Source organism: Hyaena hyaena, unplaced genomic scaffold (assembly GCF_003009895.1).
Source record: "Hyaena hyaena isolate Hyena2069 unplaced genomic scaffold, ASM300989v1 scaffold_71, whole genome shotgun sequence".
NCBI classification, from domain to species: Eukaryota; Metazoa; Chordata; class Mammalia; order Carnivora; family Hyaenidae; genus Hyaena; species Hyaena hyaena.
In genome coordinates this window covers 496282-520508 of record NW_024080704.1, presented here as the reverse complement: position 1 = coordinate 520508, position 24227 = coordinate 496282, and the positions used below count along the sequence as shown (strand labels likewise).

The window sequence follows — 24227 nt, the reverse complement described above, 5'->3', positions numbered from 1 at the left end:
GGTCCTTAGTGGGCCTGATGGCCAAGAGACGGTTCCGAAGTGCCTTAGAAAGTGCCTATGGGTGGTCCGACGTCTCTCCAACACCTCTGAACGCCTTTGCCCTCTGAATAACCTCTCTGACCAGTCCCAGCGAGTACATCTGGTAACAATGGGAGTCTAAAGAGTCTAAAGAGACCGGCAGTGGGGATGAAGAAGAATTAGAAGTCAGGCAAAATCCACAGGCAGCCGGAACGGGCGGGGCTGAAGGCCAGGGCCGGCATCCCTCGGCCTGAGGAGCTTGAAGCTCCTAGGCTGGGGGTGAGAGTGGGGCTCCGGTCTACCAAGCGCGCGGGCAGGTAGCACGGGCAGGGGTGTTGAAGAGGTTGGCGGTGGCGGGAACCTGCGGGAGGCTGTAAGGGGCGAGGTCGGTAGGCGAGGCTGGATGGAAGGGGCGGAGTCGGGTGGGCCAGGCTGGGCGGGGAGGGCGGGGTCGGGGGGAGCGAGGAGGGGCGGAGGGGGCGGGGCCGAGGGGAGAAACTGGGTAGAAGTAGAGGGGGAGCGGTCAGGTGGGCGGAGCTGCGTGGAGATGGGAGAGGGGTACGAGATTCGGTAGAAAAGAGGTTGGGTTGGGAGACAGGAGGAGGCTGAGAAGGATCGAGAACCGGAGGCGATCTGTTTGCTCCCAAGATCTCATCTTTCCATCCGCTCCACCCTACCATGGTTTTGAGGCCTGGATTACTATGAAAAAGGAAAAGGCAAGGTGGCTAACGTAAACCTTTCTTTCATGCCCAATCCAGGCCTCCTAGATGTGTGGAGCTGTCCCTGAAGCTGTAGCCCTTCACCACCATCTCCACCTCCTTCCTTCTGAGGGATCCTGAAATCTCTGTCATGGAAAAGTACCACGTGTTGGAGATGATTGGAGAAGGCTCTTTTGGGAGGGTGTACAAGGGTCGAAGAAAATACAGTGCTCAGGTGGTGAACAAAGAGGGGTATCTCTTGGGTGGAATTCTGAATCTCCAACTACAGGGGAAAATGGGACCAGAATACGGACCTGTATTCCTAAGGCACCGATTCGGTCATTCCTCTTGTGGAGTGGGTGTTCTAATATTGGATTACTTAGGTTCAGACCCTAGGTCCACCATTTCTAGCCTTAGAACTATGGACAAGTTACTTAACCTCTCGATGTCTCCGTTTCCTCATGTATAGAATGAAGATAAGAACAGTATCTGATTGAGGGGGTTAAATTAAATTAAATTAAATTAAATATGATTCATGCTGAATCACTATACTAGTATAGTGTCTGGCACCCAGTAAATAATAAATACATTTTTATCTTTATTATTGTTACTGTATATCATACCATGTAGGAAGAGATAAACCACCTGAACTCTATTCTTCCTTCATTTCTTTTTTCCTTCTCTTTCCCATAAATCTCTTAAGTTTTTACCCAGAGTTCTTTACCCAGATCAGAACATCTCTCCCAGAATCCACCAAAGGGATCTGTCTGGCAGAACCTGTTTTCTCCTAGAGCAAGGTGTGTGTGGGGGGGGGGGTCCTCTGGATAAAGCCAGGGTACTGTAAGGAAGGGGAGTAGGAGACGAGCAGGTAATGAGAATTTGCCCAAATAATCTAAAGCCTGAGTTCTGGAGCTCTGAGGTGAATGTTTCAATAGCATGATTAGTTAGGCCTTGACTCTTCATCTTACCACTGACAGGTGGTGGCCCTGAAGTTCATTCCAAAATTGGGACGCTCAGAGAAGGAGCTGAGGAATCTGCAACGAGAGATTGAAATCATGCGGGGTCTGCGGCATCCCAACATTGTGCATATGCTTGACAGCTTTGAAACTGACAAAGAGGTGCACTTCAGTTTGGGGTCATCTCTCTGTGGGGAGAAGGGTCCCAGAAATTTCCCAGTCTCAGAATGCATAAATCTGGAGCCATCAGTGCCATTCCATTTTTCCTGCAGGTAGTGGTAGTGACAGACTATGCAGAGGGAGAGCTCTTTCAGATCTTGGAAGATGATGGAAAACTTCCAGAAGACCAGGTATGTTTCCTGGCTCAGACTTCTCCCCTCCCCTGACTTCTTTCCCGATTAAGGACTGGTAGGCAAAGCTGAGGGCACGGAGATTCTCCATTTTGAAAACTCCTGAGGAAAAATATAAGAGCCTAGGTGTATATGGAGACAGTGTTGCATGACAGTAAAGTATGTGAACACTGGAGCCAAAATCTCTGAGTACAAAGGTTGACTCTGCCATTTTCTAACTGGATCCTTTTGGGCAAGTTACTTTAACCTCTTAGTACTCAGTTTCCTCATTTAAAAATGGATGTCATTATAATGTCTGTCTCCTGGGGCGCCTGGGTGGCTTAGTCGGTTAAGCGTCCGACTTTCGCTTAGGTCATGATCTCGCGGTTCGTGGGTTCGAGCCCCGCGTCGGGCCCTGTGCTGACTGCCAGCTCAGAGCCTGGAGCCTGTTTCAGTCTGTGACTCCCTCTCTCTCTGACCCTCCCCTGCTCACGCTGTCTCTCTCTCTCTCCTAGAAATAAATAAAACATTAAAAAAAAAATTATAATGTCTGTCTCCTGAGACTATTGTGAAGATTAATGAATTCATGTAAAACATTTAAATCTTAAAACAAAAAAAAATTTTTTTTGAGAGAGAGAAAGCTCCAGCATGGGAGAGGCAGAGAGAGAAGGAGAGAGAGAGAATCCCGTGTAGGTTCTGCACCATCAGCATGGAACCTGATGTGGGGCTGAAACCCATGAACCGTGAGATCATGCCCTGAGCCAAAGTTGGACGTTTAACCGACTGAGCCCCCCAGGCATGCGTCATATAAAGCATTTAAGAGAGTGCCTGACGTACACTATTCAGCATAGTTAGCTGCTCTTAATGCTTTTGCTGTCACTAGACACCTTTAGAGAAAAAAGGCCTGGGTGGTGGTACCAGAGGGGGCAGCAAGGGAATACAGGTTGTTGTGAAGGCAGAATTTGCCACCAAGACCTGCTGGTTGGCAGTGGGATTTGGTGGAACACATTCTCCAGCCACAGTCATTCTAGGGATTTCTCTGTATCTTAACAAGTAGTCCCTCCCACACCCCCACACCCCCGGACTTCCTATTGTAGCAATCCATTTCTTTCCAAACATTGTTATTTGTAAGTTATCATCTCACTCATTTTGTCTAACTTATTTGTTGTCTGATTACTTGTCTTGAGAAAAATGACTTTGTCTTGTTTAATAACAGCTAATGTATATTGAAAGCTTACTAAATGCCAGGCACCATTCTGAGCATGGCATGCTTTAACTTATTTAATCCTTACAATAATCCTATGAGGGAAGTGGTATTATTGTCATCAGCTTACAGATGATGCATCTGGGAGGCACAAGATGATTTGCCCATCCATCGTCTTGCAGCTAGTGAGATGAGACCCAATACATTTTCCTTGAATGTGTAAATGAACAAATGAAAGAATGAGTGAATGGGAGGCAAGAGTTAAGGAAGATGTCATGGGAAGTTCTCGGAGAAAGAGCAGGAAGAGAAGATCTCATCAGTAATTTAGGGAAGTGTCTTTGGGCTCATCAGTAGGCTTCTTCCTCTGACCTCTCCTTTCTCCTGCCTCCTTGACCCCTAGGTTCAGGCCATTGCTGCCCAGCTGGTGTCCGCTCTGTACTATCTGCACTCCCACCGCATTCTCCACCGAGACATGAAGCCTCAGAACATCCTCCTTGCCAAGGGTGGTGGCATCAAGCTCTGTGACTTTGGGTGAGGAGTCTGACCTTCCAGTTCTGCAGGGAGTCTTAGACCATATGCTTGACTTATCTGGGCCTCATTTTAGAACCCGAGCTGAAGGCTGGGGTTCCTCTTGGGTTTTTTGGAAGGTGTTCTCTGTTTGAGTTTGAGATATCTCATACAATGTTTTTATTGACTATCTCGGTTTATCTTCCCATCTCGGTTCCATTATCTCCTGCAGATTTGCCCGGGCGATGAGCACCAACACGATGGTGCTGACATCCATCAAAGGCACACCACTTTATATGTCTCCGGAGCTGGTGGAAGAGCGACCGTATGACCACACTGCAGACCTCTGGTCTGTGGGCTGCATCCTGTATGAGCTGGCTGTGGGCACCCCTCCCTTCTACACTACGAGCATCTTTCAGCTGGTCAGCCTCATTCTCAAGGACCCTGTGCGCTGGCCGACCACCATGAGTCCTTGCTTCAAGGTAATGAACATGGAAAGGGAGATTACTTTTGTGTCATAAACCTGTCTTCCTGTGCCCGGGTCCACTTTCCCAATATCTTGGGCAAGATTCTGCAGTTACTGACCTAACACGGGAGCTGGGCCAAGCTGCCTTGCTTTTCTACTGCAGGGGCTTAGTCTGGGAGGCTGTTCTAAGCTCTGCCGTACTTGGGAATACCAGCCCCTCCTTGGGGCGGGCTATTCATGTACAAAGTAGGCTGTTCATATATATATGTGTGTGTGTGTGTATATACATACATTATGTTTTTTTAAGTCTATTTGTTTTGACAGAAAGCACGCACATGCGTGGTGGGGAGGGGCAGAGAGAGAGGAGAAAAAGAAAATCCCAAGGGTTCTGCACTGTGGATGTGGGGCTTAAACTCACCTGTGAAGATCATGACCTGAGCTAAAATCAAGAGTCAGATGCTTAATCCACTGAGCCACCCAGGCGCCCCAGGGCAGGCAATTCTTTATCACAATGGAAAAGCTACCAGAGACGATACTGTCCTTTGACACATCCTCTCTTCCACTTACTTCCTATCAGATGCAAAGTCCAAATGATATCTAGATTTGCCCACAGAGTTTTTAGTCTTCTTCCTGAAAGAAGGAATCTTCAGAAATCCAAAGGGCCAGAGCTAGTGAGGCGAGATCAACGATTCGGGGCAGATGTTAGAGGTGGTATCTGTTGCCTGCAGCTGTCTCCATGGGTGAGGGAGGGAGGGAGTGACCACAAATAAAGAGTTGACCCTTTTTATTTCTTATCTAGGGCAAAATTTGGGCCCTCAATGGAATTTAAGTGCAACCTTTTCCCAGAGTGCAATCTTATTATAACTTTCCCTTGCCCTGTCTAAGATGAAAAGGGACAAGTGTCTTCCTAACCTATTTAGTAATTATCAAAAAGAATCTAAGCAAAAGAAATGTAAGTGGGTAATCTACAAAGGATTTCATTCTCCCTTAGTGCAGACAAGCATGTATCTTGAGCAAGAGCCACAATACACTAATCACCTTGTTTTAGAATAGGGGTCAGGATCGACCAGTACCTTCTATCCCCATTTTAGGCCCACCTGAGGATTTTCCCAAGGATACCCCATAACAGATGTACCCTTTTCAGAGGCAGTCTCCCTTCCCTTCCACTATCTCAAGACTTGCTGAAAGATTTCTGTTTTCTTGTGCTCCCAAACACACCTTTACACCGTGACTTGTGTGTGAGTGTGCTTTTAACCACAGATGCTTCTGGTCCTACCCAGCTGCAAACGAACCCGCAATCAAAGGGAGGGCAAAGGGAGCAATTTGGACTCCTTTGAATGTTTGCTTTCTGAAGATGACCTGAAGGTGACAGTAAGTCTCTGGACAGGAATTGGAGCTCTCCAGGAGGTGAGGCAGAGAAGCCTGTCCCTGGAGCCAGGGAAATGAGGCCTAAGGATAGGATTAGAGACGGTGTGATCAAGACCAGCTAGTTCACTGAAGCAACGGACTCAGGAGTCTTGGTTTCCTCATTCTGCTGGTGGTTAGAGAGTCTGTAGGAAAGCGATGACCCACGGGGTATTTTTTTCTCTCCACAGAACTTCCTGCAAGGACTGCTCACCAAGGACCCCAGGCAGCGTCTGTCCTGGCCAGACCTCTTACATCACCCCTTTATAGCTGGTCGTGTTACCAGTGAGTCATTAGGGTTCCCAGGGCTTTTGCACATCCCTCATGCCCTTCCCAGCCCACCCCCTTCCCCCAGCATCTGGATGCAACCTGTCCGCTTTACCCTACCAGCTTGAACTCCCTTCCTAGCCCTTTGCCTAACCTTTGGCACTTCCCTTACAGCCCCATTCCCTCTTTGTCATGTTGTCAAAACGGCCTCCTCCCACAGAAGCCCGAGGACACTGAAGTTGTCTCTGGCCAAGTGGAGATGGTGGCACAGCTCCAGGGTGATCACATATTCTCCCTCTTCTTCCCTGCAGTAATAACTGAACCAGCAGGCCCAGATTTGGGCACCCCGTTCACCAGTCACCTACCCCCAGAACTTCAGGTCCTAAAGGACCAACAGGCACGTCGATTGGCCCCCAAGGGCAATCGTTCTCGAATCTTGCGACAAGCCTGTAAGCGCATGGCTGAGGAAGCCAAGCAGAAGGTATGTGGGATGGGGGAATATGTGACATGACCAGGCTAGTGACTGGGAGAATTGGAGAAGGATGGTTGCGAAAGGGCCATAAATAGGATTCATACTGCCCTGTGGCAATCAAATAGTTTTGTTTTGTTTTTAAATTTATTCATTTTGAGAGAGAGAGGGTGTGCGCAGGAGAGGGGCAGAGAGAGAGAGAATCCGAGCAGGCTTCAAGCTGTCAGTACGAATCTGATGCAGGGCTTGAACTCAAATTGTGAAATTATGACCTGAGCCGAGGCCAAGAGTCCTATGTTCAAATGACTAAGCCACCCAGGGACCCCAAACAAATAGTTAAAAAAATTTTTTTTAAGTTTATTTATGTATTCTGAGAGAGAAAGAGAAAGACAGAGAGAGAGAGTGAGAGAGCACAAGCAGGGGAGGGTCAGAGAGAGGGAGAGAAATGAGAATCCCAACCCGGCCCCACGTTGTCAGTGCAGAGCTTGATGCAGGGCTCGAACTCACAAACCACGTGATCATGACCTGAGCCGAAACCAAGCTCCAGAGGCTTACCCGACTGAACCACCTAGGCACCCCCGCTCCCCAACCAAATAGTTTTGATTCAGTGTCTCCTGCCCATTTCCCACAGAAACACCAGAACACAGGACCTGCCCTTGAGCAAGAGGACAGGACCAGCAAGATGGCTTCTGGCACAGCCCCTCTGCCCAGACTAAGAGCCACTCCTCAAGAACCAGGCCTCTTGGCTGGGATCTTGGCCTCAGAAATGAAGAACAGCTGGGCTGAGTGGGGGGCTGGAGAGGCTCCCCCCGGACCTCGGTGAGGAGGGGCTAGTCAGGGATTTATAGACTGAGGTACCTTGAATATCTTTGGTTTTAGTCAAAACAAATACAACATGGCACCTGTCACTACCCACCACCTAAGTGTGGATGGGACCCTTGGAGTCCAAGTCCTGTGTTCTTGAATTCCGATTCTGGATACTTTCCTGATTCATCCTGGTAATTTTCCTTTCTCTATGCCTTACTTGTACATTAACTGAGAAGGAAAGAATTGTCTCTGTGTAAAAGGGAAGATAATTTGAGTTGAGAACTATAGATGAAAACTGCCACAGTAGGCTTGAGAGTAAGATCCAAAGTAGAAGGGCAGTCAAGGATATGTGTGGTGATCAACATCCTGTCCTGGCCATGTCCTAGAAGAAAGCTCTCTCCTATCCAGTCCTGTATGGCTCGTTCTTCATTCTTATCTTGGGCCTAGAGAGAGGAATATGTAGATGAACCCCAAGCCTCACAGGTCTGGAACTCTTCTTATTCCCCGTTCCTCTGGCAGGGAAAACCAGATCAGCCAAGATTCTGAACCAGCCCTCCCAGAGCTGAGGCCAGAAGTGGTGGGCCAGCGGAGCATTGATGCAGTGGACCTAGAAAATGAGGTGAGCCGTGGGGACTCCTCTAGGCCTTGACCTTGCCAAGGGATATTGGGTGTGGGTAGATGTTTTTCTAGAACAGTAATTCCCAACCATCCAAGAACGAGCTCCCCTGGTGTTAAAAATTGCTTTCTTACTATTAATTTGTAGATTTTAATTGCATAGTATCTAAACATGTAACTTTAAAAAATTGGAACACAAGCGTAAAAATGAAAGTCCCTCTTGCATCTTACCCCAGTTCCAGAGGTGTCTGGTGTTATTAGTTTAGTCTTTCTTTTTCTGAACTTTTGCATTTTTACATATGCCTATGTGTGCCTATGTGTGTATAGGCACACATAGATATCTATAGCGTTTGGTTGTTTTTCTGTTACTGAGTTCACACTATATGTACTGTTTTGTAGCATGCCTCTCTTCCCAGATGATCTGTTTTGGAGATCTTTCTGCATCTGAACATATAATTTTACCTTAATCTTTTCTGGCTTTTTTTGGGGGGTGGGGTAGGGGGATTAACTTTTTCTTTTGAAATAGTTTCAAGCTTCAGGACTAATTGTGAGGGTACCACAAAGAATTCCTGTATGCCCTTCATCCAGATTCACCAACTCTTAAAATTCTGCCACATTGGCTTCATGATTTTCTCTCTTTTTTTTTTTTTTTTTTTTTTTATGTTTTTATTTATTTCTAGTAGAGAGAGAGAGACAGCGTGAGCAGGGGAGGGTCAGCGAGAGAGGGAGTCACAGACTGAAACAGGCTCCAGGCTCTGAGCTGGCAGTCAGCACAGAGCCCGACGCGGGGCTCGAACCCACGAACCGCGAGATCATGACCTAAGCGAAAGTCGGACGCTTAACCGACTAAGCCACCCAGGCGCCCCGATTTTCTCTCTTTTTATGTCTGCATATGGGTATATCCTCTTTCTTGAGTCATTTTAGGGTAAGATGCAATCATGTCCCTAAGTACTTTAGTGCATATTTGTTGAGAACAAGATCCTTGACTTACACTACTACGTGTATAATTACAGAAGTCAGAAATTTAACCTTGATATAATTCTGCTACTTCATCTAAAATCCATATTCAAAGTTGGCCAGTTGGTCCAGTACTATTCCTTATAGCAAAACATTTTTTTTACTGGTCCATGATCCAATCCAGTGTAATGCACTGCTTTAGTTGTTATACCTCTTTAGTTTCCTTTAATCTGGAATAGTTCCTAGTCTTTGTCTTTCATGACTAGTAGTTTTGAGGTACACAGGCCAGTTATTTTGTGGAATGTTCATCAAATTGATATTTTCTCATGATTAGATTTATTTATGAAATTTTGGTCGGAATACTACATTAGTGATGCATCCTCGGAATACAATCTTTTTAATAACGTCATCATATTTCCTTATAGGGATGTGCCATGATTTATTATTCCCTTACCGATTGCCTTTATGTATGACATTGCCAATTTTTTTACATTATAAAGCATGCCAGACTGGGCATATTTGTAGGTATCTCTTTATGAACGCACGCCAGTATTCTGCAAGACTTTTCAAGACTCCTCACCTACTGCCAAACTATACCTTTTTAAACTGGTGGTTGAAGCAAACACATCTATGTTGAAGGATTCACTGGTTCTTGGATTTATCCCATGATTCTGCAGATTGAGAGCTACCACCCTTGAACCTTACACACTCCTGACCTCTTTCACTCCCCTGTGCCTCAGGAGCCAGACAGTGATGACGAGTGGCAACACCTGCTGGAGACTGCCGGCCCTGTGCCCATCCAGCTGAAGGCCCCTCTCACTCTGCTCTGCAATCCTGACTTCTGCCAGCGCATCCAGGTCCAGCTGCGTGAGGCTGCAGGGCAGGTAATGGGCAGAAGGATGCCATGGATGGGGTTTTAGACCATTTTAATCACAGATGAGACCTTAAAAAACATAAGGAGAAAAAGAAAGTTTGTCTCTTTCCAATTCTCTTTCATTCCATCTATTTAATTCAAGGGGATTTGCTAACCCCCTTTAGTAACACAGAAAGAACAGACCTCAAGTTTCTCTTTCTTTCTTTCTTTTTTTAATGTTTATTTATTTTTGAGAGAGAGAGAGACAGAGAGAGACAGAGTGAAAGCAGGGGAGGGGCAGAGAAAAGGAGAAACAGAACTCGAAGCAGGCTACAGGCTTTGAGCTGTCAGCACAGAGTCCAGTGTAGGGCTTGAACTCCTGAACCGTGAGATCATGACCTGAGCCAAAGTCAGGTGCTTAACCAGCTGAGCCACCCAGGCGTCCCCATCGAGTTTCTCTTTCTGAAGGGAAAAGCATTCGTCCAGAGCAGGGGTCGGCAGACTCTGATGGTAAATGTTGTAGGCATTGAGGAGCAAGAGCAGTTTTGTGTCTTCTTCTCTCTCTGTTCCTCCCCTACTTGCACTTTGTCTGCGCCCCTAAAGGTTTTTTTTTAATGATTTTTAGGAAATTTACCAAGTTGTGAAGTCATCACTATAATCCAGCTTTAGAACATTTTTATCTCCCCAGTAAGATCCCTCATATCCATTTTCAGGTCATTGTCATTCCCAGCCCTGGTCCCAGGCCACCACTAATCTGCTTTGTGTTTCGTAGATTTGCCTGTTCCATGTACTTCGTATAAATGTAATCATACAGGACACAGTTTGGTTTTTTCTTTGTTGTTTTTTTTTTTAATGTTTATTTTTGAGAGAGAGAAAGTGAGAATGTACACGTGCATGCACACGCCAGTGGGGGAAGGGCAGAGAGAGAGAGAGACAGAGGATCCAAAGCGAGCTCCACACTGACAGCAGAGAGCCCGATGTGGGGCTTGAACACGGAAACTGTAAGATCACAACCTGAGTCAAAGTTGGATGCTCAATCGACTGAGCCACTCAGGCACCCCAATATACAGTTTTTACATTTGATTCCTTTCACTTGGCGGAATGTTTGTTTTTTTTTTTTATTTTTTTTAATTTTTTACTTGGCGGAATGTTTTTGAGGTTCAGTCTTCTTGTGACGTGTATCATTACTTCATTTCTTTTTATTGCTCCTTCTCATTAGCATTCCGTCATATGATTATATCACATTTTGTTTATTCATTCATCGATTGATGGACATTTGAATTGTCTCTACTTTTTGGCTTTTATGAATAATGTTTCTATGAACATTCATATGGAGGTCTTTTTGTGGATATATATTTTCATTTTTCTTCTGTGAATAACAAGGATTGTGGTTGGGTGGTAATTTATATTCAAGATTTTAAAAAACTACTAAATTATTTTCTGAAGTGGCTGCATCATTTAACATTCCCACCAGCAATGTCTGAGGGTCCGCATTTCTCCACATTCTTGACAGCTTGTATTATTGTGTTTTTATCATGGCCATTCTAGTAAATGTGAAATAATGGCTTATCGTCATTTTAATTTGCATTTTGCTACTGACTAATGTGGAGCATCTTTTCATGTGCTTATTAGCCATTGGTATATCTTCTTTGGTGAAATAGCTCCTCCTTACTTCTGCTTATTTTTGAACTGGGTTCTGTCTTCTTGAGTTTAAGAGTTCTTTGTATATTCTGGATAGGAGACCTTTATCAGATATGTGGTTTGCAAATATTTTTTCCCAGTCTATGATTTTTTTTTAATTTTCGTGAGAATGTCTTTTGAAGCACAAAGGTTTTGAATTTTAATGACATCCAATTACCATTTTTTCTTTTTGTGTATTATGCTTTTGGTGTTACAAGGAAGAAGTCTTTCCCAAACGCAATGTCTGGAAGATTTCCTCCTTTGTTTTATCTGAAAGTTTTTTTTTTAATGTTTATTTATTTATTTTGAGAGAGAGAAAAAGAAAAAGCACTATGGGGGGAGGGGCACAGCAAGATGGAGGGAAAGAGAATCCCAAGCAGCCTCTGCGTTGTCAGCCTGGAGCCGGATATGGGGCTCCATCTCACCGACTGTGAGACGATGACCTGAGCCAAAATTGAGAGTCAGACACTCAACTGGCTGAGCCATCCAGGCACCCCCATCTGAACTGCTCTTTAAATTTTTTTTTAATGTTTTATTTATTTCTGAGAGAGAGAGAGAGAGAGACAGCGTGAGCAGGGGAGAGTCAGAGAGAGAGGGAGGTACAGAATCTGAAACAGTCTTCAGGCTCTGAGCTAGCTGTCAGCACAGAGCCCAACATGGGGTTTGAATCCATGAACTATGAGATCATGACCTGAGCCGAAGTTGGACGCTTAAGCAACTGAGCCACCCAGGCACACCTGAACTGCTCTTTGGCTCTGTGATTGCTGACTCCTTACTTAACCTATCTAGAAGCTTTAGTCTTCTCATCTGTAAAATGGGTAATTATATTTTTCTGCACAGGGTCATTGTAAAGAGTAAATGAGCAAATAAGTGAAAAGATTTAGAAACACTGAATAGCATGTTATAAAGCACTTGATATAAACGTTACTTTCTTTTGAGGAGTATCCTTTTATTATTTTTTAAATGTTTATTTATTTTTGAGGTGGGGGGACAGACAGAGAAGAAAGAGAGAATTCCAAGCAAGCTCTGTGCTGTTGACACAGAGCCTGATGTGGGGCTCAATCTCAAGAAACTGTGAGATCATGCCCTGAGCCGAAATCAAGAGTCAGAAGCTTAACTGACTGAGGCACCCAGGCATCCCTAAAGAGTAACCTTTTAAGGAATAGCCATTTAAAATATCTTACTGACTCTGTTTTGTAGGCTGTATGAAAATAAGTGGCAGGCTAGATTTGACCCATAGGTCATACGTAGTCAGTCAAGTCCCGATCTAGAGTTGGACAATATTGTTTTGTCTGTCTGGAGTTGAATGACACTGTTTTGTGTCCATTGTTTTTAATCTTCGGAAGTGTGCGTGCGCACATGCATGTATTTTTTAAAGTGAAGGGCTGGAGAAGGGAGGGAACAGATAGGAATGGCCCTGGGCCTGACAGAGATTCTGAGGGGAGGTCCCCTGTCCCTTGGTTACCACAGTTGTAAGTCAGGTGACCTGACCATCTATATTCCTCTTCCTTGCTGCTGTTCCCTTTTTCTCTCTTCTCCTTTGGGTTTGAAAGTCCCAAAGAAAGGAATGAGAACACTTGGTCTGCTTTGCCAACTCCTTGGGGACACTTAGTATTTGTGACTCTCCTATTCCCTCTGATGATATTGATTACTGTTTCTTTCCCTTGTGTCACCCAGATCCTGAAAGGCGTGCTGGAGGGGGCTTCCCACATCCTTCCTGCGCTCCGGGTCCTGAGCAGTCTTCTGTCTAGCTGCAGCGATTCTGTTCCCTTGTATTCCTTCTGTCGCGATGCAGGGCTCCCCGGGCTGCTGCTCAGCCTGCTCAGACATAGTCAGGAGAGCAGCAATATCCAGCAGGTGAGCACTGGGCCAGGAGCCTTGAAAGACTTACATGAATTTCTGCTCCTTGGTTTCTCTTCTTCAAAGTGCCATGTCTATTTGGCCCACTGCCTTTTATTTTCTTCCCTCCTCTCTGGTTAGTAGACCATGAGCTGCATATTCCACTGCCTTCTGAGGCCAGGCAGATTACGTCAGTCTGTGAGATAGACTCTGTATGACTGTATGAGTCATGGGGAATATGATAGACCGGAGATCTTGTGTCCAATCTGAGCGGGACGTGCCCTCAGCTTCAGCTCACTGTTGCCCCGTGAGGACATGGGCCCAGCGTGGCCAGATCTTCCAGTTTTCTATGAGAAGCTAGGAATCCAGATTTTTTGCACAATTTCCCAATATTGAGAGCCCTGTGGTTTGGAATATTAAGTCCTAGGCTTTAATTGACCTGCTTGTATAGTACAGAGTCCTGAAATTCAGGATTAATCAACTTATACACAGGCGTGAGCTTGTCAGTGGCCACAGGGACGCAGACTGGAGGAGGGAGGAGAAGCAGAGGAGGCAGGCGTGAGGCTCAGCGTGTGCGGGGCCAGAGCTCTGCCTGCCCGTGCTCTGTTCTGCTGTGGCTGAGCGTAGAGGACAAGACACTGGAATGTCTACCAGGAAGCTGCATCCTGCTGGTGATCTTAACCTGGGGTGTTTTTAAGGCATTTAGAAAAGAATTTGAGCTATTTTGAGAAACAGAGCCTCTTAAACTCCTAAACACTATTCCGGCCAAGCAAGACAGGTTTTCGGGCTATTGGCAGCCCTCTGGCTGCCCCTTTGTTACCTAGATTTCCTCTCTATGTCCAGAAGCCACCCTGTTTGGTCAGCCTGACTAGATATCTGGCACCTTTTTCACTGCTTTTTCTCTTCGTCTACATTGCCCTTATTCTCCGTCCTCTTCCCTGGCAGCAATGTTGGTATGGGACCTTCTTACGGGACCTGATGGCTGTGATCCAGGCCTACTTTGCCTGTACCTTCAATCTGGAGAGGAGCCAGACAGGTGACAGGTGGGATGAGAGCCAGTTTTGCTCTGTTGGCCACTGTGGCTTCAATTTCTACTCCTATTTCTTCCCCCACTCTATTAGAAGGAGGCAAAGTAAGGCGAAGCCAATAGGTTAGGGATCCCCTGATTGTCTAGCTAATCCTCTTAAGGGCCCTGAGACCACTCTAAGTTCACCCCAAGACTTTGAGGTCCTAAGGGTCACCATACACTAAATGGAAGGGTCACAATTTGAATAACGTAGAGAAAACGGCAAAGAAAGGTCTTGGAGGGTGTGTAAGACTCTGTGTGTGTGTTTAGCAGGGGAGAGGGGAGGGAGCATTCTGATGCGTTCCTTTGCACAGATCCTCCTCCCTGCCCAGAATTGACGTTTACCACATGTGGGCTTTTAGAGAGAGGGGCTATTTTTTTCCCAGCCTGCAGGTGTTTCAGGAGGCTGCCAACCTCTTTCTGGACCTGTTGGGGAAACTTCTGGCCCAACCAGATGACTCTGAGCAGACTTTAAGGAGGGAGAGCCTTATGGTAATGTGCACCCTTGTCCAGATTTCTGTCTCTGATATCTTTCCGTGTTTCTCCCTTTCCCTTTCTTATAACTATACAGGGTTAGATCAAGGTAATAGAACAAACATTTATCGAATACCGACTATGTGCCATATGCCACATGAGTACGAGAAAGTCCCCACTGTCAAGGGACTAGTAGTCTAGTAGGAGAGATGAAAAATGATCCAGGACAATAGCATGGAAAGTACATTAGAACTTCTATAAAACCTCGTATAAAGTACAGAAGCACCACTGAAGAAAATAATGATTAATACTACTTGGGGAGTCGTAGAAGAAACCTCAAAGGAAATCATCTTTGCTAGGATTTGAAGAATGCATAGAAGTTTGCCGGGTGGGTGAGGCAGAAAGTAGGGCGGACCTTCTACACAGAAAGAGCAGCATTGACAAAGGCCCAGAGGCATTAAGCACTGTGGCCTATTTCAGGGAACCACAAGTAGAAGTATTTCTACTTAAAGAGACTTGCAGAGACTTAGTATTTCCCAAACTTATTTGTCCTATTACTAGCAAACTAGTGGATTCTCGCCCCTGGACGCTGGAAGTGAGGGATGGGAGAATGGAGGATTGGACGAGAAGATAGTTGAGTTCTGACTGATCTCCAACGAGACGCTTAGGGAGGAACATGAGCAAGGAAATAAACAATTGCCTTGCCATTGTTCAGACTGGCAATTGGGAACACGGATCTGGGCTGCATTTCTGCTTCCAGCGAGCAGTCCGTTCAAACTTTTCTAGTCTGAGAGCCCGCTTTCACCTCCCTCATCCTTTCAAGTCAGGAAGCTTTCAGTGTCTAACCTAAACTTTGGCCATCGGTGACTCACATTACTGGCCAGCATTTGTCATATGTCATTGTGCACTGAGTGCATAGGAAGTTTAGAATACACACCCCTCCTCCTGAATTCTGAATCAGTAGGACTGATTCAGTAGGGCTGGTTGGAAGAGACCCAAGAATCCCCAGGAATTCCCATACTCATGGACTACAGGTAACACTTTCAGAAACATCATCTAGGAGGCAGCTGATCAGAGAATAGGCTTGATACCTAAAATTGCCATCCTGGAGAGTGAAGGCAATTATAATGCATTTTCTGTGCGAGGAATACTTAGGATGCCACAGCTGGTCCCCCTAAGTTTTCTCCTTTATTCTCAGGTTCTCTGCGGGATTCTTGCTCCTTACCCTAAACCCAGTCAGTTTGCTGCTGCCCTAATGTTAATGCCACCCTTGTCTCCCTTAGTGCTTTACTGTTCTGTGTGAAGCCATGGATGGAAACAGCTGGACCATCTCCAAAGCCTTTTACTCCAGCCTGCTGACTACGCAGCGGGCTGTGCTGGACGGGCTCCTTCACGGCCTGACCGTTCCTCAGCTCCCTTTCCACACACCGCCAGGTAACCAGAGTAGGGAGCAGTGGTTCTCTTGACCTCTGAGTAACTCTGACTCTGCCCTCCCCAACTGCCATTGCCTTGAAGAGTGGCTGGCATTTAGTGAGTGCTCAGTAACTAACTGTACACTGAAAGAATGAATGGGGATCTGAGAGAAACAATCAGAGCCCATCCTGCATTCTTTGCTTTTCTCCATAGGAGCCCCCCAAGTGAGCCAGCCACCACGGGAGCAGAGTGAGGACCTGCCTGGAGCCATGTCCTCTGCACTGGCAGCCATATGCACTGCTCCTGTGGGGCTGCCCAGCTGCTGGGACGCCAAGGAGCAGGTCTGAGCTGCGCTTTCTATTCCACTCCTCCATGTTGCTGGAGATGAGGAGGCTGGCCTCAGCTTCTCAGGAAGGCAGAAAAACATGCATTTATGCTGCCCCTTACTCTGTACTTGAAGAAACAAGATGCTTCCACCCTGGGTCTGGGCCACTTATAGAACATGATGTTGCCAAAATCCCAGAGCCCTTGGCCAGCTGGCTAGAGAGCTCAGGGACAAGCTGCCCATGCGGTAGGGTAGCTGACCCGAAGCCACCCATGATGCATCTTCAAGGGCTCAGGATTTAGATTTCCTGCCCCCTTTTGGCTAGTGACACTTTCCTCTATACCTGTCTCTACTAGGGCTAAACTAGGCCATGACTTTCGGTTTTTCATTGGCCATGAATACTGGGAATGGAGTGGGGTCTGAGGTTCCTGGTGAATCTGAGGAAGAGTGGCTAGCAAGGGGCTGAGACCCTGAGTAGTTGGGAAGTAGTATGAGAAGAATAGGATTGGAATATGGGAATGGGATTGAGGCTTCAGGTATGTCCCTACAGATCTCTCGGCATTTGGCGAATCAGCTCACCGAGGACAACAGCCACCTGAGGCCATCCCTTATATCTGGCTTGCAGCATCCCGTCCTGTGCTTACACCTTCTCAAGGTACTGCCTGTCCAGAACTCTTGGGACTTCAGGTTTCTTTTTAATCCCCAAGACCAAGAGAGAAAGACACTGGGAGAGACGAGAGACCCCAGAGGGTCCCTTTCTGCTGTCAACCTGAGATGGCCCCACTGTTAGCCAGTCCTCACTAGAACAGAGCAGTAGCCCTATCTCATCGTCTTACAACAAGAAGAGGCGGAAGTGGCCTGAACTTCTCAAATCGCCCCGGTATGGACACGAGATCTGTGGAGAGGCTATAGCCTGCTTCTCAGCTCAGCCTTCCCATCTGGGAACCCAGGGGCTGCTCGGCTTCACTGACGGACTGCTTCCCACTCCCTTAGGTTCTCTACTCATGCTGCCACGTCAGTGAGCGCCTGTGCCATCTTCTAGGGCAAGAGCCCCTGGCCTTGGAGTCACTGTTGATGTTGGTCCAGGGCAAGGTAGGCCAGCAACACAGCCAGGTGTTATCGTGGTCGCCCTACTGTCTCAATCAGAAGTTGCTCTGATATCTTAGGTTTCCTTTGTAGGTAAAGGTAGTAGACTGGGAAGAGTCTACTGAGGTGGCACTCTACCTCCTCTCCCTTCTTGTCCTGCGGCTGCAAGATCTGCCTTCTGGGTAAGCCATAAAGTAGCATCTCTCCACTGGAACCTTCCCTCCCGATAGCTCACCCTGACGGAGAATATGGGGAATGGCACCTTACAGCCTATCCTCAGAACGGATAGGGATAGAGAGGGTGACATGTTCTCTACAAAGAACAGAACAGACCTAGATTCCCACCACCTTTGTGCCTTGGTTCAACGGTCACGAGGTGGGAGGCCACTCCTCAGCCTCCTTTCATTTGGCCACACCCTTTGATGTATCTCCTTTTTCCAGAATGGAGAAGCTAGGCAATGAGACTGCTACTCTCTTTACCCATTCACACATCGTCTCTCTCGTGGTGAGTTTTCAACTTTCTCCTTCTTCCCCTTTTCACCCTGCCACCCAGGCCTGCAGGGAGCACAGGCGTCACGGTCTCATCAGGAGCTGGTTATGAGGCATTCCTCTGGGCCAGAGACATAAATCTTCTCTGCCTGTCGTGACCACTGTGCAGATTTAGACATTCTTCTCTTCCTCTAACTCCCCACAGAGTGCAGCAGCCTGCCTGTTGGGTCAACTTGGTCAGCAAGGGGTGACCTTTAACCTCCAGCCTGCGAAGTGGATTGCTGCAGCCTCACATGCTCTGTCTGCCCCTGCAGAGGTGAGGTACACCACAGAGGACACAGACAACATTTCTCTGAGTCAGACCCAGGACTCTACTGGGTATGGGTGGGGGGGGGGGGGGGGGGGGGGGGGTGGAGACTGAAGCGCCAGCATGCCTGGGGCAAACTAAGGAGTGGGAAAGAGACAGAGTCTTTCCTTTCCTTCCCTGTCCGCCCCCTGGTGACAACTTCTCTGAGCCCAGACTGGGCAGGCACTTCCAAAGAGGGACAGAGGGAGGGGGACCCGAGTTACCTACTCGAGGGTGAGATCTTCCTGCCTACTTAAGTCCCTCCCCCAGAAGCTCCTGTTCCTGTTGTTCGGGTCATTTCATAAGCTTAATCTCTTCCTCTCCGACTGTAGTTCACCCTCCGTGTCCCCCCACTTCTTCTTAACTGAGATGGAAAAGGTGGCTAGCATCCTGAGGACTCTTGAGGAATCCAGTCCATTGTATAGCCTCCTTTCTGTTTTCTCCTCTTCTGGGCCTTCCCCCCTCCCCCCTTTTTAGATACTATGGCACCGTTATTTCTCTCATTTTGGAATAAGAAGGGTAGACATCATATTCAAATGATCGTCATCCTTATAGATGCAGAATTCTTCATAATTTGGAAAGCACTTCATATTTTATCTCCTAGCACACTTGAAAGACAGATGCATGAAATGTAATGAGACTCATCTGCTTTTTCTAGATAAAGTTGAACTTCAGAGAGGTGGTACTGGTAATGATAACACTCACATTCATCTGGGAGGCCCCAGTCAGAAATCTGGGAGTCATCATAGACCATGTCCTATGCTCCATTATTCCCAGACGGCTCCCCCCAGGCCCCATGTGTTCCGCCTTCCTGGAATTTCTCAGATATTCTACTTGGCACCATCACTGCCCTGCCTTAGTTTGCGTGTGCACCATCTATCTTGCACTGTGGCACTTGCCCACTGAAGGATCTCTATTCTAGGCTCTCTCCTCTCCAGCCCATTCTCTTCACTACCACCAGGGAGAGCCTTCTTAACAGTCTAGTCATTTGTTCAACCCATAAGTATGTAGCACAGAAATATCTATTGAGTACTGAACACTATTGAGTACCAGGGTTCTGAGACTACAGCAGTGAATCACAGAGATGAAGATCTTGCCCCCGGGGAGTTTATGGGGCTCAGTGGCTTCCTACTGCTTCTGGGATAAAGTCCAAACTCATTATCTTCTCCTCAAAGCTCATCTGTTACCTCCGTGCTCTATAATCCTGCTATACCAGGAGTTACCACTTCCAAGCTCCACTAATCAGTTTTCATGACCTGCCTTTATTTATGCTATGAGGAATGCTGTCCCTTCCTACAACCTCCTTCTCTTGACTGCCTTTTGAACTTTTAATTCATCGGTGTTCTACCTCTAGAAGGCAGGTTAGGTGCTCTTAACCATGTCGCCATCCCCAGTCTCTTGTCTAGCAAGTGTCTTCCGACCCAACAGACAATGTGTCTTTAGAGCAGAGGTAGTCATTGAATGAATAGTCAGGAGCCAGGACTCGTGTGTAAGTCCAGGAGAGCTCTCCCCACTACACCAGGCTGAGGACAAGCTCTTTCTGCCTGACCAGGAGTTGTGGGCATGGGTTGGTGGGGCCCCCTCCTCTCTCTCGGGCATCTGCATTCTTCCTGCCTCTCTCCGGCAGGTGCGGCTGACTCCACCAAGTGGCTCTGGATTCTATGATGGCCTCCTCATCTTGCTGCTGCAGCTCCTCACCCAGGTACAGGTGATCTGAGGTCAGTTGGGGAGGCAGGAGAGAGAAACTAGGCATTTTGATGAACCGCTAGACAATAAGAATGAAGAAGCAACCCCTACCTGCCTCTTCTGTCAAATATGGTGGCTGTGACAGCCTTCGAACAGGCCCCCCCTGCTCTCAGCATAGACCCTTTCTGGGGAATCACAGCTGCATCCCTCAGGATTCAGTGGGGAAGAGAGCTGTAATTCCCTGGCTTCCAGCAGACACTTGCGTGGGTTAAGATGTGATAAGAAAGGCACCTAAGACAACAGGGAAAACCCAGGTTGTTGAGAAAACAGGAATTATTTCTGGGACTCCCTTTCTGTAGAGGTCAAGGGTAAGAGTGGGGAAAAAAAAGAAAGAAAGAAAAAGGCATTTTGAGACCTGACTTTGACCTCCCTTACCACCCTCCTTTAATTTCTTTTTTTTTTTTAAATTTTTTAACATTTATTCAGTTTTTGAGAGACAGAGCATGAGTGGGGAAGGGGCAGACAGAGAGGGAGACACAGAATCTGAAACAGGCTCTGAGCCCTCAGCACAGAGCTCGATGTGGGGCTCAAACCCACAAACATGAGATCATGACCTGAGCTGAAGTTGGATGCTTAACTGACTGAGCCACCCAGGCGCCCCTTTCAATTTCATCTCCAGCCGGGGAAGGGTAGCCTGATAAGGGACGTGGCGAACTCGGAAATGTGGACCGTTCTGTGGCACCGCTTCTCCATGGCTCTAAGACTCCCCGAGGAGGTGTCTTCACAGGAAGAGCTGTCGCTGTCCAGTCCACAAAGCCCAGAGCCAGACTGGACGCTGATCTCACCCCAAGGTATCTTTCCATCAGCATGGCCTCCTTTGATCCCTTCTCATAGGAGGCGGCCTAGAACTGGGTTAGCCCACAGCGACTGCAGCTGCTGCCACCCGGGGAGAGATGGCACAGTCTAGTCTGGATGGGAAAGGGACTAAATAGGTGGGGGCCCTGGAGAAGCTGGAGCATCTGGGCCCCTTCCTGCACCACTGGGTCTCCATTCTCGGTGTTTCTAGGCATGGCAGCCCTGCTGAGCCTGGCCGTGACCACCTTCACCCAGGAGCCGCAGTTATGCCTGAGCCACCTGTCTCAACGTGGAAGTATCCTCATGTCCACACTGAAACATCTGCTTTCCCCCAGCTTCCTGCATCAGCTGGGCCAGGCGTGAGTTCAAGCTTGAGGAGGGAGCCCAGACAGTCCAGACAAGTCTGCAGTGGGGGGTGGGAAGGGGTCGGCAGGAGAGCAGTAGCTGACAGCTTGAGCTATGGGCCCAGAAATGGGACTGGTGAGGCTGGGGAAGCTGGGATGGACTGGGGGATTTGAGAAGGGGGTGGAGAATGATAAAGGGTGAGTGAGTAAGACTGAGTAAATCCTTCCACGCTGCCCTTCTTAGGCCTCACGGGCCCGAGTTTCTGCCCGTCGTGGTGCTCTCTGTCTGCCAGCTCCTCTGCTTCCCCTTCGCCCTGGATGTGGATGCCGACCTCCTTGGGGGTGTGTTGGCTGACTTTGTGGACTCAGAAGTCACGGCTCACCTGCTGCAGGTATTTGGGAAAACTACCAGGCGTGAAGGTGGAGGAGGAAGATGGCCGACCTTGTGTGTTATAATTCACTTCCCAACAGCTCCAGGGCTCCCTGGGGCCCCTGCAAGAGTGGAGCGTCTGGCTTGATGTAAGCATTGGAGTGGAGAAAGCAAAGCATTCAGGCCTGAGCAGTCCCCACTGGTTGGAGCTGGGCCTGGCGCCTCCCGTCTGCATCAGTCCCTCATCTGGATCTGTTGGAGCTCTGTGGGGAGGACATCGCAGTCTGGGCATGGGAACTCAGCTCCTCAGCCAGGAGTCACTTCTCTGCAGTCCTTGGCATTGAAGGCAGAGAGCCTGAGTCCTTGCAGAGCAAGGAATGATCCTGTACCTGTTCCCCTGGGCTCCACAGCCTCATGTGGAGGGCTTGGGGCAGGCGTTCCAGCTCTCTGTGGTATTTCTCAGCATAGCTTGGCTTTTCTCTCAGCCAGAGCTGGGGCCCCTTCTAGCTACCTTGCTGCAGTCAGTTCTCCCTCTCCCTGAACCACTTTGCCTGTTCTCCTCCCTGCTTCTCCCAGGTCTGCTGCCACCATCTTCCGTTGACGCAAGTTGAGTTGCCTGTCAGCCTCCTCACATGCCTGGCCCTCATGGATTCCACGTCTCTTAACCAGTTTGTGAACACAGTGGCTGCCTCCCCCAGAACCATCATCTCCTTCCTCTCAGTTGCCCTCTCGAGTGACCAGCCACTGCTGACCTCCGACATTCTCTCCCTGCTGGCCCACACAGCCCGGGTACTGTCTCCCAGCCACTCGTCCTTCATCCAGGAACTCCTGGCCGGCGCTGATGAATCCTATCGGCCCCTGCGCAGCCTCCTGGGCCACCCCGAGAATTCTGTGCGGGCCCGCATGTACGGGCTCCTGGGCCACTTGCTGCAACACAGCATGGCTGTGCGTGGGGCGCTGCAGAGCCAGGCTGGGCTGCTCAGCCTTCTGCTGCGGGGGCTTGGAGACAAGGACCCTGCTGTGCGGCGCGGGGCCAGCTTTGCAGTGGGCAATGCAGCCTACCAAGCTGGTCCCCTGGGACCTGCCTTGGCAGCTGCAATACCCGGTATGACCCAGCTGCTTGGAGATCCTCAGGCTGGTATCCGGCGCAATGCCGCGTCAGCTCTGGGCAACTTGGGCCCCGAGGGGCTGGGGGAGGAGCTGTTACAGTGCCAAGTACCCCAACGGCTCCTAGAGATGGCGTGCGGAGACCCCCAGCTAAATGTGAAGGAGGCCGCCCTCATTGCCCTCCGGAGCCTCCGGCAGGAGCCCTGCATCCATCAGGTACACCCTCTGGGGACTTCTGGACCATGACGATGGGGTTGTATTTTTCTGAGATAGCCTTTAAGGAACTGGGACACTAGGAAACCCGTGGGCAGTGTCTTGGAGATGAGTGTGCCTTCGACCATCTCCCATCCTGGAGAAGGAAGGACTATGGGAGAGGGTTCCGATGAGTGGCAAATTCCCCGGATCTCAAGGCCCAGGGTTTCTCTCTTCTTGAGGCTGTGTGGGAAGGAAGTGAGGCCCTAGTCAGTGTTGAGGTCTAGAGAGATTTCATTCTGGGAGCTGGGAAGGAGCTTTTTTTTTTTTTTTAAGCACTTATCACATGAAAGCATTTTACCTTTATTACCTGGTTTAGGCCATTTCCTCATTTTGCAGGTGAGGAAACTGAGGCACTAAGAATTTAATAACTTGCCCAAGTTAGAAAGCTAGTTTGGGGGACTGCACTTCTGAGTCCTGAGCCTATACCTTCACCACTGCTTTATTCTGCTTTTTCTGCTTGGTACATAAGTAGCCTAATGGGAATCACACATTTACCTGTGATAAGGCTAAACCTCCGCATTATAATAAAGCAGTGTGGTAGCATTGGATGGTTTATGCAGAACAGATGATGATGTAAATTATAGGATTTTTCTGGCAATCCATGTGGGGAAATAATAAAAGAGACTCTTGGTGGTACTTAGGTGAAGACCCATTAGTCAAGATCCATGACTAGGAATCACACTTTCTGACTTACTGTCACTGCTGCACTTATTACCTCTTTCCGGGACAAATGCAAGGATCCCTTGGGGCCTCAGTTTGATGGTGTGTAACCGAGGAGAATGGCAGTAGACCTCTGGTCCCGATAAGTCCTGTCTCCAAAGTTTCTCTTTCCCCGCACAATCTATATTGAGTCCCTAAGAGCGCATTTTCTTTTTCTTTCTTTTGTAGAGTGGGAAATGCTGGGCCAAATGAGAGTCCTCTGCATGTCGTGTTCTGTCATCTGCTCTCTGTCCCACAGGTGCTGGTGTCCCTGGGGGCCAGCGAGCGATTAGCCGTGCTCTCTCTGGGGAATCAGCTACTGCCGCCCAGCAGCCCCAGGCCTGCCTCTGCCAAACACTGCAGGAAACTCATTCATCTCCTGAGGCCACCCCACAGCACATGATCTCAGATTCCTGCAGTCCATCCACCCACCTTCGTTGCCCCCTATTGCCAACCTGTCCCTTTTTCTACTGTTCAAGCCACCAATTCGACCGAGAGCTAAAGATACTAAAAAAAGAAGAGATAAGCTACGAGTCAAATGATTTAAGAACCAGAAACTAGAAGAGATTTATGTATAAAGCTCCCTCCTCCCCCCAGATCCAGGATGATTTCAATCAGTAAACTTTGTTGCTGTTGGTGCCAGA

The 24227-nt window shown here is 48.1% G+C and overlaps 1 protein-coding gene across 1 annotated transcript; it reads left to right on the top strand.

Moving 5' to 3' along the window:
- Positions 1-84: 84 nt before the first annotated feature.
- Positions 85-24227, top strand: STK36 (serine/threonine kinase 36). Its single transcript, XM_039233105.1, has 27 exons — positions 85-142; positions 777-951; positions 1694-1834; positions 1945-2022; positions 3606-3736; positions 3945-4194; positions 5774-5867; positions 6161-6330; positions 6950-7137; positions 7645-7744; positions 9438-9581; positions 12908-13087; positions 14015-14112; positions 14522-14627; positions 15893-16043; positions 16236-16363; positions 16898-17002; positions 17341-17439; positions 17527-17615; positions 17874-17937; positions 18127-18237; positions 19895-19969; positions 20633-20804; positions 21020-21167; positions 21397-21544; positions 22099-22845; positions 23843-24227. Exons 2-27 carry the CDS (start codon positions 868-870, stop codon positions 23984-23986), a joined length of 3945 nt encoding a protein of 1314 aa, XP_039089036.1. The 5' UTR covers positions 85-142; positions 777-867; the 3' UTR covers positions 23987-24227.